Below are 16310 nucleotides of genomic sequence, written 5' to 3'. Positions count from 1 at the left end.
TATTACAGTGCATAATCGGAGCTGGTTGAGAATATAAATTGTTTTTATATTTCCAGAAACATCTAAAGATCTCCGGCGTGAGCAGTTCCCCGGGAAGTCCCGGTCGCCGGCCCCGCTCCGACAACAAGAAATGCCGCAAGGTCTACGGCATGGACCAACGCGACCTCTGGTGCACTCAGTGCAAGTGGAAGAAGGCTTGCACGCGTTTTGGTGATTAGCGCCTGAGACCTTCGCTCGCCTCAGTGCGCGCTGTGATGAACTCTAAGTGAGCGTTTTGCCGCTAACAGCTACATGCCGCTGTCTCTGCCGGCTGAAACAATGACGAGTATTCCTTAGCGAGGACTTTAACGTATCCTGGACGTGATGGTTCTAGGATATAAACGAAAAAAATATATATTGTTAGTTGAGTTTTTATTAAATTATACGGAGTAAATATATTATTAATATTTTGAATAGATGTAAAGTTTAAGGGAGACATATTTTTTTTTCTCTACGAATGTGACTCGGTATTTTGACTGCAAAATGGACATTGCCCACGTATTTTTGTAACGCGGTAGAATTGCCTTTACCCGACACGCACATATAGTGTGTCGCTCTCGGTCAGAGACTGTGAATAATAGAATTAAGATACTAGGCTTAAGGTTAGACTGACACAATGCGAGGCAGTGTGAAAACAATTGTTATCGGTATATAAGTTACGTGCGCTTACCTTGTATTTTAAATATAGCAGTTGGATTTAAGACACACTATTTTTACCGGATAATAGCTTTTAATGGACAAAAATGATGTGGTTGGACTACGGTGAGCAAAAAAAAATATATTTATCAACTAAATTCTATAGCAAATAAATTCCATATATCCAGCCTTCATCCTCCTAGTTTTGCTATAACATTAGTTAGTCTGTCGATCACTAACGATTCGAAACATATCTGTGAATAATCATAAATTAAACTCTATTAAGCACACAATAGCGTTCAATATATTATTTTTTGACATATCTATAGATAACTATTGTATGAACTTTTCGATGTTATTGTAATGTATTACGTGATAATAGATGGATAATACATAACTGTATGTTATCAACATAATATATATTCTTCTAAAATATTATTAAACGTAATTTAACAAGCAATAACTGTTGGAGGCTTCGTCGTTCGTATAACAGTATGGAGTCAGTGTATTCCGTCCACGTCTTCGGGAGTGCTTTATGTAGCTTTTTGCTAACAATTATTTTCACTCTGCCATCGGAGAACGCTGAACGCGTAACACATACTCGACTAGGTGTTATAGCATTCCAGTCGCGATAAATTAGTGATGTACATCACTTATATGTTTTGACTGAATTAATAGATAATAATTAATAAAAAAAAAACATATTGTAATAAATCGATTAGTGCTGTAAGTTATCTCAGATTCGACTAAAAGACTACACAAATTTAGACTTAAAATTTTTATGAACATATCTTTATGGTATACAATGCTGGTCCTACGCGAACAAGGAGACAATACTCAATTTGATGCATCCAGCGCCGACGAGCTGAGCTAGGGTTGTCACCGACGGACAGTCGACTGGCAACCCTATTGTATATGCCCTGGTTATGACGAGAACTAAGGATACGGAGGAAATACCACCAGTGTGTGAACACGGACATATTGTGATAAAATTTGACATAATTCGACGAGAAGACACAATGTTCAAAGTTTATTATATCAAGGACTAGGAAGCTGTAATGATGTGAGGTGATGAAGGGTCACCAATAAGTTCCAGCCATGGAAACCAGCGGGACAAGATGTGATGGTAATTTAAGGACGGCGATTGCAATCTGCAATATTATTTGTTAAGTATTATTATATAATTATATTTGTAAATAGATAAATATATTGAGAATTATATTTAATATATTATATAATATAATTGAAACGTATTTCGGATATGTACATAAAATATTGCTGTATTTACGGTTACTTAAATTCGCTATAATTTTCTTTTCTTATAGTTATATGTATATAACCTGTTAACGATCAGCGCGGTATTTCGAAGTTAAAGATTTTATTATGTGACGATTTTATATATAATTTTATATATCGATAACTCTTCTAAACGATCCCCGGATATTAAATTCGTCTGTGCCAATTTTTTTTAAATATTAGTTCGCTGTGAAGTCTTAATAACAGTTCGTTGACTCCGCACTGAAAATGTTTGGTGCTGGTTCTCAAAGAAAACACAATGCAGCCACAAAATAATTTTAATAGTTAAAATCTGTCTCATATATATTTTTTTTAACAAACAGCCGTTTTTCGTTCCTAAGAAATTTTTTTCTTTCTTTTTGGTGCTAAAAAAATATTCTTTAAGTTATGGATGTAAACCATTTTTATTTACCGGAAAGAAAAAAAATCTCCATTATCTTAAAACTTTAAATATCACATAAACGCAAACACGCACGGAAATTCGCTGTTTCGTCGTAAAAATTTTGTTTCTATAACAAAACGTATGATCGTCATACTCAGTTGAAGTGACTTTTAAGTTGCATATCGTTTAAACAAAGTGTACCTGCGATTATTACCAAATATATATGTGAATTATAATACTTCATTGCAATAATGGTTGTGATAATACATCATTATAAAGTGGTTGTAAGCAATGATACGGAAATATTTGACGCAACGAAACTCCGCGCTCGCCGAACTAAATCACTTTAGAATAAGGCTACAACAACTCAGCTAGCGATTTGACAACTGCCATATTGTAAGGAGCTAGACGTAATGCTATAGATTATAAAGAAATAATTAGTGAATAGTGATATTTTAAGTTGAAGTCATATTATAGTATTTAATAATTTTAAGTACAACAGAAATTATATTAACTTCGTTATGAGTATGTTTTGACTAAAGCATGCTTGTAAAGAAATTCAAATATTTAGAAAAGCATACAAGCCAGGAGGAACGTACCAAACAAAAGTAGCCTTATTGCCGTAGAAAAAAATTGTCCTCTCATATTATCTAGTATCTACGACAACTTCCACTACGTCGTCTAAAATTACTATGAAATCTATATTTAAATTCCTTAAAATTAACAATCAAGTTTCTTAAATAGCTTTTAGGTTTTTTGTTTTTCTCGCAATTAAAGTTTATTTTTATTGAAAACTATGGATGCCGTTAAAATGTTTATTTTTTGTATTGCTTGCTTGCATTTCAATTAAGCATCGGATTGGTTCATTTTCTTTGTAGGTACCAAAACAATATCGAAGTATTGAAATGCCAGCGTCGACTGGTTTTACGAACCAGCTGGGTTAAATAATATATAGATCTCAATTTATTTTGAAGCTATTAGATTTATGTCAAAGTAATATATTAGTAGTACCGTTCTCTTAATACTTTGATATGAAATGTATGATTTAGTTTTTAGTTAAAGACAATTTAACTTCGTGTAAGGAGTTCTGTACATAGTTTATATTAATTTATTTAGCCAAAACTTTTGCTCAATAATGTATACACTCAACACCAAAGTCATAATAATAAAAATATGTATCACGTCAGTACAAAAAGAAGCATAATCGAGGCGGTATGTCTCTAGAGAAAAATCTCATTAACTTGCCGGATATACTTACCTACATAATAAAACACTTATTATATTTTTTTTATATTAACATCACAGTGGCATTCAGACCTCTCCGTATCTCAATAATATCGGAGTGATCTGACACAGGCCCTAGTCCAGTCTAAGTCTATAAAGTTTTCATTTTTATCGGTTTAAGTGTTTTCATTGAAAGAGTGTATTTATTTTAAGTATTTTATTATAATAAATGTGCTGATATGTTTATATTTTAATATTGCATCCGTCTACACGTATAGTTATGATAAGGTAGATAATTTTTGTTATTAGGATATAATTAAATGTACTTAGCTTATGGGTACAATATTTATTTTTCTATCATAATGATATCATGGAAATTTTGTTCTCTATAGATCGGTAGATTAAAAACAAAGCTACGCAAATAGTATATTCTCTGTAATATTCAATGACGTAAATACATTTCACTTCCAATTCTTTTCAGAGGAGTCAATTAAACAAATTTATCCTAAATTTAAATCATTTTCATAATATATACTAAAACGCTTGTAATGTGTCTTCGCTACATGATAATCATCTTATTCTTAATGGAGATACAACCTGCCCAATTGGAAGTGTTCTTGTAGTTTGTAGTGCCTAATTCTAAATGTGTAACTGAATCTTTATAATTTGATCCACTATCATGTATAGATTAATATAAGGAACGTAAAATTGTACCACATCAGTGTATTATTTTAAGAATATGAAGCGAAATTATCTATAGATTATCTATAAGTTGAAACCTTGTAAGCTTTGAACATATATTGATTGAATATAATATGTATTTAGATATATAAAAATATCTTTTGTATTAATTACACTACGATGTAACGTTTATAAATAATATTGTAATTATTTTCTGTATAATAATTATGTTTTGAATTTCAAATTTTGATTGGTATTAATTACTCCAAAACTAGAATAGCATTGTATGTGGGCAATTAAATTTACGAAAATATGTCTCCTGTTCGATATAAGTAGGTATGCTGTTCGTTATAAGCACACTGTAAAAACTTTTTAACTCTGAAAAGAACTGTACGCATTTTAATAATGGTAATGTCGTTAGGAGATTTCTTGTAAATTTATGATCTATTTGATAACAGTGGAAGTAAACATGTCACGTTGCAAAATATTTGAAATGCGTTATGGGTTCTCAAGTACTAGCCAATTGAATAGTTTTTTTTTTTTAACGTGGATTATTTCTTAACGTTCAGAAACTGTTGTTTAATGAATTGTCAGCATTTTTAGATGACCCTGGATGTATTGTTATTTTATTATTGAATTTTTTCGGCGATATATATATATATATTTAAGGTTGACGTAGCGTCTACAGATCGGTTTCGTGGTTACCATTAGTTTTAAGTATATTAAGTAATGATCAATCGAAGGGTATTGTTTGAAATGTTTTACTCCGGAATGATAGACATATTTCCATGTTGTCAATATCACAGCAGTTTGTACCGACACTGTCAGCTCTGTATCGTAAATTCTACATATATATTTTTTAAAAGTTAAACATTTATATACGAAACAAAAATAGTTTTTAATTCCAAACGTAACCGAACCGGATAAATGAGTGTTATGCAGAAACGCATCGACTAGCTGGCAGTTGATCTACTGTGATATTAATAATTCTATTTATTAACCTTCTAGACTATTATTTATAAATTTGAATGTTGAATAGAAGTGTTATATTGACAGACATCGTGTTAGTTTAGGAAATGTTATTTTACACTGAACCTATAGGAAAGGTCCAGGTTGTGTTCCAAATTATTGATTTTTTTGAATTTTAAAATATTATATTTGCGTTTTGTTTTTTTTTTTATTATAATATTGCAATAATATCATATATTATGTAACGATTAATTATCATATACATTTTTTGTAAATGTGAACATCTTAATAATTGTGATCATCACAATATTTCACATTTCGTGGAATTAATATATCATACCTTGCACTTCGAGCTCTCTAAAATGACAGGTGTTGCGGCTGATGCGATTATTATTATGTTACAGATTAAAAATCAATATGTTTGACTGAAAATTGTAAACCATTCACAATAATAATGCAATTTTCTACAGTCTTTAGCAAATTAGTTTTATTTTATCTACTTCATAGACTATGTGTCTGGATTATTATACCTCATTTAATTTTAGATTGAATTTATATCTTGAAAAAATATAAATGTCGATTATTAGTAATAACTGTGCATTATTTCCCAGACCTTAATCGAGAATCTTTTTAATATATTTATTTATCTACTTGGTGGTATTGTGTAAATATAATTCCTTTGTATTAAAAACATCACGACGTTGGTTTCTTATTCGTGAAATGTGTAATGATAATTGTATGGAACAACTCTTGACCTTATATTTATTTGATCATGTTATTAATTGATATATATTTACAAATATAAACTTTAGATTAAAACAGCTGTTTTGATTTATTTAAGAACGTCACTTAGTAGACATCGAATTTCCCTATCTTAGACATAAAATAGAAAAATATATCTGTAATACCTGCTTGTCGAAAAATTACACACCAGTGGTTTTTCCATGAATAACCACAAGTTGGCATATACATATGTATGGGCAAAACACTTCAACCAGTTTAAGCCTAAAAACATCAAAATTCTAATTCGGATTTTTTTATCCCTAGAAAAAAATATTTAATAAATCTCGTTCGTAAGAAATACGTAAAATTTTATTATTAACAGGAAAATATTAAATTGTTTATTGAGAGAACAAAATATTCAGGAGACATATTGTATGTTAAGGATATTTAAGCTTTAAGGCCACGTGATAATGGATATTATCAGTAGTAGGAGTCCCAATACAGTAGGTATTATTGTTGGGACTATTTAAATTTGTTGAAAAGTATTCCCCCATGTATTGATCGAAATCCATGAAAAATATAAAACGTTAAAGCAGAGTATGTAACAAAACTTTAAAAATATGCTCATATCATATTAGCCATAAACAAAACAGATGTTAGTCAATATTTCTAACGCAGGTTCATTCATGGTGCATTGCTTTAAAATTAAGACCACAAATTAAAGAGTTTTATTGAATGTTTTCGGTATTAAAAGTCTCAAAATATATCGAAGAATGTAAAACACTCTTGCTGGCCAATAAACGCTATGTTACCTTTTTAATATCAAATGCTAAGTGTAATAGAGTGAATTTTTGAACCACTGTTAACATTGTCGTGATGGTCATCTATTTCTGTAAGACAAAACACCTTTCAGAGACAACGATGAACGAGAGACCCTTCCGCTCCGATCAAAAGTGCTATTTGTCCTTTTATCTTTGTGTATTACCTTCTATAGTGTAGCTTATGTAGCTATTAACCCTTTTAGCTTTCACCGCATCACCGAGTAGATGATCTTACCTCTGGTCTCAAGGGTATTTCTAAAAGGCCGTACGTCACCTGAGGCTTATGACGGCCTGTAAGGGCATAATTAGTACCTTCAGCAGATCATACTTAAATTGAAACTTAAACCCTATTATGTTACTCTAAAAGTAACGATTAATACGATACGATCAAAGGAACTACTCACAGTAAAAGTAAGTTTAATTACAAAAAACACGTTATTATAGAAACTATTATTAACAGTTTAGAGTTCTATCCATTACAACGATTTTAGAGTCCATATGAAAAACCGTTTAGTAACTAATACCGCTAATTATTATGGTGATTAAAATAAGAGAGACTGCGCATAGCCAAGCCATTGTCAGCATACTTGTCACGGAAATAATATTATTTCAATGTTCAGAAGACTTCCCCCTTGCTATTATTTTATATTTGACTGGGTCTATGTGTATAAATATACGAATTTAAAAAATATAAATATAGTATACATGACGAAAAATCGATTTATGAATTTATTTTTATGAAGTGTACCAACTAGTATTTTTTTTTAACCAATTTTGTAAAGTTTTCACAAATTAATTTCCCTAATTATATTATAATATATGACCACAACAATCAACACAATTTCAAATTTAAATAAGGTTTGTTTTCTTGCCATATCCCTGGATGTAAAATTAAAAGATAAACATCATTTCATTTCAATTTGCCCGTATCTTTTTATTATTTTCATCCCAAGAGCTTAGAGCCTCTTTTACTAATAATCCTAATTTGTTTTCACCGTATTTTTGACATCGTTTTCTTATCATATTATTAATCTTAATTTAAAACTTCTATAAAATTTATTACGGTAATAATTACTTGTTTAGTCACAATGCTTTTTTTTCGAACATCTTATAAAATAATGTGCTTTTAACATTTGTAAACAGATAGTAATATATTCGATACCGATTTAGTATCGATTTCATCGTTACTGCAATGTTAAGATTCCGATGTATCGACATCAAAACATCTCTAGTCATTACACATTTATCATTGTCAACTTCAAAGTTTATAGACAACTACAAACCATTTATCCAGATGACAAAAATCAATAAAAAGAATCAGTAACTCATACTTTGATATAAATAATTTATTTGTTTGTTCATACCTGTTATAGTTCTTTGTACAGCCATTAACTTGGGGACCTAAAATGGGAGCCGTGTTAGGAATTTGTTCAGCAGCACAGGTGAGAAATCAATAAAAATTAAATCTTTGTTCTGAAAATTACCATCGTCAAATTTTTACCTTGGTTGTTTACAACTTGGATCTTATATCCTTATCTTGTGGCGACCTATCAGAGCAGCGAATAAACAACCTACTTTTGTCTTTTAATTAACTTTGTCATATTTCTTAAATTTGATCATAAATAATACAATTGTTTGACCTTAATTTAGGGTATTAAAAGAATAGAACATAACATTTAAATATATGACAAAGGTTATAGTAGTTCACAAACTTCTTTTATTATCTACTATTATTCACTACATTTTTATAAATACTATTGACAATATAAATATGATGAAATTCTCATTGAAGAATTTGACTAACACAATCTTTGTTATTAAGAGGGTATTGTCAAGTTTTGAATGACATTGTATTATTTTCCTTGTGTAACTTAATTATGAAATAATATAATCTAACAATGAGATTACTTTCACCTGGCTCACTGTATTTTACACTATTTATAGTAGTTGATTACTGACATCAACCCTTTATTCCACTCCTCCAAAGTTTCCATACATAATTAAGCCAAAAAAAAAACAAAAGCAAAGAAATTACAGTCTGTAAGTATAAATATTTATAGCAATTTGTGACCCTCCCAACCTTTTGTTACAAACTTTTCATCACTTGGAATGTTGTTATTGTGTATTTGAACTTTGAAGTTATATAATATTTAGTATATTTTACAAAAAAAATTACACAGAGTCAATAATATCATTATCATCATATATTTTTCTACAAAATTAGTAGGTATTATGCAATATTTAAGACACTTTATTATAATAACAGTTGAGAGAACGCATAAGAAGGAAAGGTGTAGTTGTTGGGACAATTTGTGACTTCCATAGAGGAATATTACCAACATATTTTTGTTCAATCTGGTGTTTTAAAAAATATGTTAAACTCACATTACAAAATATATATTTATTTTTTTTTTTCTAGCTTGCCTGCTGCTGTGGCAGTGCTGCATGCTCATTGTGCTGCTCAGCATGTCCATCATGTGCCAATTCCACATCCACCCGACTGATGTACACTGTAATGTTGCTACTTGTCATGGTAGTGGCCTGCATCACTCTTGCTCCAGGATTACATGAACAGATGAAAAAGGCATGTACAATATTATATTGTTAACATGAACATAAATTGTTATTCAATAATATTTATAAATAATCTTAAAAATCTTAAAATTTTCAGGTACCCTTTTGTGAAAATTCAACATCAATGGTGCCAGGCACCTTCAAAGTTGACTGTGATAATGCTGTTGGTTATTTGGCTGTTTATAGGTAAACATATGACAAAATGTAAAGAATCAACCTAATGTTTGAATTAGACATCTATTTTATTTTGTTCTTTAACAGAATCTGCTTTGCAACATGTCTCTTCTTTATACTGATGGCGTTGCTCATGATTGGAGTAAGATCTTCCAAAGATCCTAGAGCTGGTATACAAAATGGGTAACTAATGTTATTTAATTTATTTAAAATAAATAACAATAAAATTGTAATATTTTGAATTGAATGTGTAAAATTGTCTTTTTACTTCAAGGTTCTGGGGTATAAAATATCTTATTGTTATTGGAGGTATCATAGGAGCTTTCTTCATACCAGAAGGATCATTTGCATCAACCTGGATGGTGTTTGGAATGATTGGCGGCTTCTGCTTCATTGTTATACAGCTTATTTTGATCATTGACTTTGCTCACTCTTGGGCCGAAAAATGGGTTTGTAAGTATACCGTTCATATTTTTCCTCAAATCCAAGAATAAGTGATCTACTAGACATAGGACTTCCGTAGCCTTTGCCACTACTCAAGTCCTTGTATCTTCTGAGGCCAGCAAGGTCGAACGGCACTTAGCAGGTCGACGCTTCATCTAATAGGTAGTCTACCTCTTAAAAGTACTTGGTCGTCATTCAAGGTCCTTTAAACTGCGTCGGTAGTCGATTCTGTGACCTGTATTCCCAGCTCAATGCTATGACAATTACTTTGATTCTTCTCTGAAAATCCTGATTACAGACTTGACCGCGTAATGAAACTCTCAGCTCTTTCTGTTGGCTTCTGAGTGTTTTTAAGTTATGTAACAAGACCAACAGCTACCGTCTACGTCTGTGATCCAAATATACATTAATTAAATTTCTTTTAGCCAATTACGAAGAAACACAATCTCGAGGTTGGTACTCGGCGTTGCTGTTGGCCATGTTGTCATGCTATGCGCTTACATTGACTGGCATTGTTTTACTTTATGTCTTCTATACTAAGGTAATATTTAGTTTAAATTGTTACATCAGACTCCCACACAAACTTGATACTTTGAATAAATGCTCCATTAATTTTTAATTAAATTAATTACAATAATGACACTGCAATTTCATATGCAGACTTTCCACAATGTACAAGAAGTTGACATTAATATTGTCCTTCTAATACATTAAACAGCCAGACTTACACTTTAAAATACTAACTTTAGAGATAAATGTTAACAATGTCATTGATAAATTTTACAGCCAGATGGATGTGACCTATCAAAGTTCATCATCTCCTTCAATCTGATCCTGGTTGTGGTAGCAAGCGCTATATCAATCCTGCCATCAGTCCAGGAATACCAACCCAGGTCTGGTCTGCTACAGTCAGCGGTTGTCTCATTGTATGTGATGTACCTGACTTGGTCAGCCCTGTCCAACTCCGCTGCCCCATGTAATGCCAGTATCACTGACGAAAATGAGGTAAACTGTTATTTAACAATATATGTGTATTAATACCAGATATATTTATATCGTTTGTAGTTATAGTATATGTGAATACAGCAGTACAATAGTAGTGTTACTTCCGACTCTGTAACAAATAGAAGTGAACTCAAACTTGCATAATTATGCTACATGTCCTGTTACACTTCCCTAGCAGTGTTGCTTCTTTATACAAAACAAAGAAATCTATCTCACTCATAAGGCTGTACATACTTATCCTTCAAATTATATTTATATAGCTATTGTACACAAAATTTCATTATTATTTATCAAATATAGATTACTATTTTTAAATTATATACACATATTTATTGTAATTGAAACCTTTTAACACTTAATATATTTATTCGAAAAATTATATTATATAAATTATTTATTATATTTACAAATGCATAACCAGGATTTAAGAGAAGAAAATTATTGGGTATGTATTTATATCACTAGTATGTAAATGTATCTAAAATTTAATATATTTCTAAAGCGTTCTACACTTTCATACCTCCTGTTAGTATTTGGTTTGGAGCCAAAATATTCAAATTTTATTCTATAATAGTAAATCTTTATTATATGATGAGTGTATATGTATTGATAGTTAAGAGCCTGACTAAATATTACACTCGAAGAGCTAATCAATAATTCCATAGATTATTTCAGTTCAATTATTAAATGAGGTAACAAAACTCGTCTATCTTTACAAACTATCAACATAATAATGGATTTTAATTTTCCAGTCGTCATTCGACAAGCAGTCTATCATTGGCCTGGTGATTTGGGTGTGCAGCGTCCTATACTCGTGCGTAAGGACAGCATCTTCCTCTTCCAAGATTACAATGTCTGAGCACATTCTAGCCAAGGATGGAGCTACAGGTAAAAAATATATGTCTATATATTTTTTTTATTATCAGTTTTTTGGTACTATTGTTGTAATACTAACTCATATTCTCATCGAAAACTGCACGGCGGCGCTGACTCAGGCGAGGGAGGGCTGATTGCTAATGAAGGTAATGATGTTACGGTACCCAAGCTTTAAAGTTTGCTTCAAGGTGGCGTTACTAACCAGTTGCCCGATATAAACATAAAATTCGTAGTAAGACACCATAACAATTAATGATGTGCCGAATATCTGTATCCAATAACCGGTGGAGAAGGAAAGTCCATAACGGATTTTGGCTGATGTTTGATGGATTTTAATTCTCAAACATATTTGAAATTCTGCTTATAGCTCAATAAATACTGATGAAAAATACAAAATTCAAATATAACAAGCACTATAAAACATAAACCAAGTCCTATCAAGCTACGCGTTGTTCTTAATGCGATTTGGCACATCACTAATTAGTAATTAAAATCATTATCATAATTATAGATTTTCCTAAAGTTCACGCATGGTAAATTTTAAAAGATAATATAGAATTGTTATGATAGCGATGTGTCCGGTGCTTTTGGGATATGTATGTCTATTGAGTAATACAGCGGTACAAATTTAATACATCTAGGATGCAGCTTATTGGCTTAAGGTAAAAATATGTGACTAGATTATTATAGGTAACCAGATTTTCCCAAACATTTCCTGATATTCTTTTCGATGATCTATTGTGAAATGTCTATGAAAATAAGTCCTTCGTTTTAGATCGATAAACGCAAGAGGTCAAAAATGAATATGTATTATTTTTAGCACCATGGACGACCATGTGTATTTTTTATTTAGAACTCCTGGTTTCAATTAAAAACACATTATGCTCATCACACAGTAACATACCAGTTTCATTAAAGCACATAGACATAATTCCAACCAATGACCATAGAACTGACACGAAAACATTTCAAATATAAAATTTTAAGGAAGATCTGATCTATAATTACCGTAGTCATGATTTAGTTAGAACAATAAAAGCAGAATGTGGGTACGCTCATTGAGCGCAGGTTATGATCAAATAGAAGGAGATGGCGGCGAGGCCGGCGCCAAGGAGACCAAGGTGTATGACAACGAAGATGACGCCGTCGCCTACTCCTGGAGCTTCTTCCACGTCGTCTTCGCTCTAGCCACCCTGTATATCATGATGACACTCACCAACTGGTACAAGTGAGTAACAAATTGGACTATTTAATTTTATTTGACTATGGATACAGTGGTGGTTCTTTTATATTTTTTGTTATCAAGTTTGACCTTTTCTAAAATGCGTAGTTTGAGCTACGAGAAATAAAATGCACTATACAGTTATAACATAACCTTCCATTCAAACAATATTTTTTAAACACGTAACATCAATGAACAATGTTTAAACATATATTAAATTATTAATGTATCATAAAATATAATTTACAAGTCTTATGAATGAAGTAAGTAGATATTAATGTCTTAATTTTAAAACAAATAATATAATTGTCTTCTTAATTCCCCTGCAGCCCGAGTTCTCAGCTGTCCAAGTCTAATGTGGCGTCCATGTGGATCAAGATTACATCATCTTGGTTGTGCATCGGTCTATACATTTGGACCCTCGTCGCACCAGCAGTTCTGCCTGATCGCGACTTTAGTTAAGAATCCTGTTGTCTTGTCTTATTAATTCTTACTTTGGAAAGGAAAACTTATCAACCACCAACTGTCAATTCTATATAAAATGTTATCGAAATAAAGATCTTTCCAATGTAAGAGGCTCCACTGTTTATTTTATTTTAGTCTTAAAACCGCTATTTTTAGAGATTCCAGAATCACAGTGTAGTTATCATTAGTTATGTATTCTTATAACTTAATGATCTCATTTCTAATTTGTCTTCTTTCCACTTTATTGCTATTCAACTTATATCTCACCTTGTAACTCTTTTCTGAATACAACATACAAATTCTATAACATGGCTTTAAATAATAATTGTATTGAATTTAATGTATTTTTTTTTTTCATGTGTGTACCATAAATAAAGTTAATAAATATATATTAGTTGTAACTATTGTTTAATTAAAGTTCCAGAAGACTATTTGGTTATATCCTTTTCAGATTCTTGTCTCTCACTATATCATACTTAAGCAGTTTAGCATATTTCTTCAACAGCTTTTCCCAGTAACAAGTCACATCTTTGTCTGATAGATTGTCCCAAATGTGTCGGAAGCCCCTTTCAGCAATCTCGTCAGCCAGTGTATCATGTTCTTTGAAGAACTGTATATATTTCATTATTTCATCTTGATCAGCTTTTGGATTGATTGGAATATAATGAACCCAAGGTTTCAGTGATGGATAGAAAAATTCAAGCCACTCGTCCCCAACATGAAATACTAATGATTTACATAAAAATAAATGTTTTAAACGGAAACTGGCTGCCACTCCTCTGTAGTTGAAGAGGTATTTATATTTGCAATGGTCTTCAAACGACACCTCACTTGCCGGGGGAGCATATAGTGTATCCTATGAAAATCAATCAACTAAAATAGACTATACAAGAAAATTACAATTACATAATTAAATTAATAACTCACTGCATCAGATTTCCAAGCTTGGTTTTTTGTATACTTAGCATCTACAAGTTCTGGATGAGATCTTGATAAAAGAATCAGAGCGTCTCTCTCCTCGCTTGTCCTTGATCCCCTGAAGAATGCTTTTTCTTCCTTCTTATTCCAAGGCCATCTAAATAAAACAACATGGATATTCAAATAATCCTACATTCACATAAATTAAAATCAAAAATAATAGTTGGCTTAATTGTATGCACTTAATATAGAAATAAATGTGTTTCAAAAAGTTAGCATTTAGTTACTTTTCAGCAGCTGTAGATATTGATGTTCTATGTTTGTCCCAGCGGCCAATGCCTGTAGGGTATAATGCTATAGCCGGTCCACCTTCCCAGAAACTCCAAGTAGGGTACATTATATCATAATAACTCCTTGTCTGCAATAAAAGGCAATTATGAACTTTTATGTATAAATTTCATTAAAAGTAAACATTTTTACAATATAATTACCTATATTAATTTAGTCTTGATTCTATACACTAGCACAAATGGAAATTTCTATGTATATGTATATATATTACTGAAATACACCAAACTACCAAACAAATTCACAATTATTATGATTGAAACATAATCCCTTTTTTTCTATAAATCCCTACAGAAGCTAAATTATGCACCTTGATTAAGCCAAACAAAGTTACAAGGAATATCTAACTAACAATAATAAAATAAAAAATTGACCTTACTGAAAGATAACACTGGTGCTTTCTTATGACCCCAGTCTTTGTTAAACTGTGGCCAGTCCCTAGTGTTTATGACTAAATCCATATCAGGTAGGGTTGGGGCAAGAATTTTTAGGTAATGTTCCACTCCAGCACATCTAGCTGGAAAATGGCAATCTGTCTCTCTGAAAATCTTTCCATCGAAAATCTGAAAAACACTTTAATAATAATATCACACCCTTAATAAAATGGTATTTCCATTTCATATTAGCTATACCTGATAGGTAGTCCCCTTAAGCTTAGCTTGAGCGAACATTTCTTTTGTTATTCCGCTTTTAAAAGCATCTAGATCATTATATATTTGATCTGCATGGCAGTTACAATTAGTTTTCACACATGGTGTGTATTTTTTTAATGCATCTTCGATTAAAAAATGTATCTTGGCATCAAAATCATTGCTTTCTAAAATAAACATTTCGTATATAAAAAAAATGCACTTTACATATTATTAACATTTAAATATAGAATTAATTATACCTTTACTATATTTATTTATTTCTTCTCTACAAGAATCCTTGTTTAAACAAGATTCTTGGTAATTACATTGCACAATCGCTCCAATGAGAGAATAAACGAATAACCTTATAAACAAAAAATGCATAATTCTAATGTATGAAGATTTTTAAGTGACTCCAATTGTAACTAAACTTTTAGATTTTGAGTTTTTAGCGCATAGCGAATGCTGACAGTGACGGCAGGTAGTTAGTAGGTACTAAGTACTGAGCTGTCACAACTCAAAAATCTTCGCAAACTGTCTTCTAACTTTTGACAGACGCTTGCTTTTTAAACCAAAGACAGAAACTATTGTCAGAGCAAATAAAGTCATAGCTAAAACAAACTTTCGTAAAGACAGAATATTCTAGACTAAAATTTTATTTGCTGAGAATAGAATTCACGGTAATAAGTCTACTGTTTTCCAAAAAGATTGCTGTCCTGTCCACTGGATAATAACCGTCAGGAAATATCGTAATGATGTCTTCCCTAATTCCTGGGATCGGGCGGGATGGATCTATTCCCTGGTCTGCACTTACTCCTTATTTAACTCTGTTGTAAATTTATACGTATGGACGTGCCAAAGCACTTGTGTAAGCCACGAAA

At 31.4% G+C, this 16310-nt stretch overlaps 3 protein-coding genes across 6 annotated transcripts in view; 2 read left to right on the top strand and 1 right to left on the bottom strand.

The window, feature by feature from the left end:
- LOC116769371 (zinc finger protein 704) overlaps positions 1 to 6046 on the top strand; it is a 38665-nt gene extending 32619 nt beyond the window's left edge. Inside the window, exon 8 of the mRNA XM_032660473.2 lies at positions 57 to 6046. Within this exon, the coding sequence (XP_032516364.1) occupies positions 57 to 218 (162 nt within the window). The 3' untranslated portion in view covers positions 219 to 6046. The remainder of the gene's footprint in view (positions 1 to 56) is intronic.
- A 1972-nt stretch (positions 6047 to 8018) lies between these two features.
- Positions 8019 to 13932, top strand: LOC116779256 (probable serine incorporator). Of its 4 annotated transcripts, none has more exons than XM_061526861.1 (11): positions 8019 to 8213; positions 9191 to 9355; positions 9443 to 9531; positions 9607 to 9702; positions 9794 to 9972; positions 10389 to 10504; positions 10750 to 10968; positions 11721 to 11856; positions 11964 to 11990; positions 12913 to 13072; positions 13396 to 13932. In XM_061526861.1, the coding sequence occupies exons 1-11, from the start codon at positions 8178 to 8180 to the stop codon at positions 13526 to 13528; spliced, it is 1356 nt and encodes a 451-aa protein (XP_061382845.1). In that variant the 5' UTR covers positions 8019 to 8177; the 3' UTR covers positions 13529 to 13932. The 4 variants fall into 4 exon arrangements, with proteins under 4 accessions (XP_061382845.1, XP_032529425.1, XP_032529439.1 ...); XM_032673534.2 differs by having other exon boundaries at positions 8020 to 8213; positions 12928 to 13072; XM_032673548.2 differs by lacking the exon at positions 11964 to 11990 and having other exon boundaries at positions 8020 to 8213; positions 12928 to 13072.
- On the bottom strand, positions 13255 to 16046 carry LOC116779284 (O-glucosyltransferase rumi homolog). Its single transcript, XM_032673555.2, has 6 exons — positions 15690 to 16046; positions 15430 to 15614; positions 15172 to 15360; positions 14737 to 14867; positions 14459 to 14606; positions 13255 to 14387 (listed from the first exon to the last, which is right to left on the bottom strand). Exons 1-6 carry the CDS (start codon positions 15811 to 15813, stop codon positions 13968 to 13970), a joined length of 1197 nt encoding a protein of 398 aa, XP_032529446.2. The 5' UTR covers positions 15814 to 16046; the 3' UTR covers positions 13255 to 13967.
- Positions 16047 to 16310: the final 264 nt, after the last annotated feature.

This window comes from Danaus plexippus, assembly GCF_018135715.1.
Source record: "Danaus plexippus chromosome 3 unlocalized genomic scaffold, MEX_DaPlex mxdp_30, whole genome shotgun sequence".
NCBI classification, from domain to species: Eukaryota; Metazoa; Arthropoda; class Insecta; order Lepidoptera; family Nymphalidae; genus Danaus; species Danaus plexippus.
The sequence above is the reverse complement of the archived record's forward strand: the minus strand, read 5'-3'. Positions and strand labels throughout refer to the sequence as shown.

Excerpts from the sequence above, each read along its gene's own strand:
- LOC116779256 (XM_061526861.1), top strand. The coding sequence starts at position 8,178 with ATGGGAGCCGTGTTAGGAATTTGTTCAGCAGCACAG. Across the intron at positions 9,356-9,442 it reads TACATGAACAGATGAAAAAG|GTACCCTTTTGTGAAAATTC; the intron begins GCATGTACAATA and ends TAAAATTTTCAG. Across the intron at positions 9,532-9,606 it reads GGTTATTTGGCTGTTTATAG|AATCTGCTTTGCAACATGTC; the intron begins GTAAACATATGA and ends GTTCTTTAACAG.
- LOC116779284 (XM_032673555.2), bottom strand. The coding sequence starts at position 15,813 with ATGCATTTTTTGTTTATAAGGTTATTCGTTTATTCTCTCATTGGAGCG. Across the intron at positions 15,615-15,689 it reads AATAAATAAATATAGTAAAG|AAAGCAATGATTTTGATGCC; the intron begins GTATAATTAATT and ends TGTTTATTTTAG. Across the intron at positions 14,607-14,736 it reads ATATCTACAGCTGCTGAAAA|ATGGCCTTGGAATAAGAAGG; the intron begins GTAACTAAATGC and ends TGTTTTATTTAG.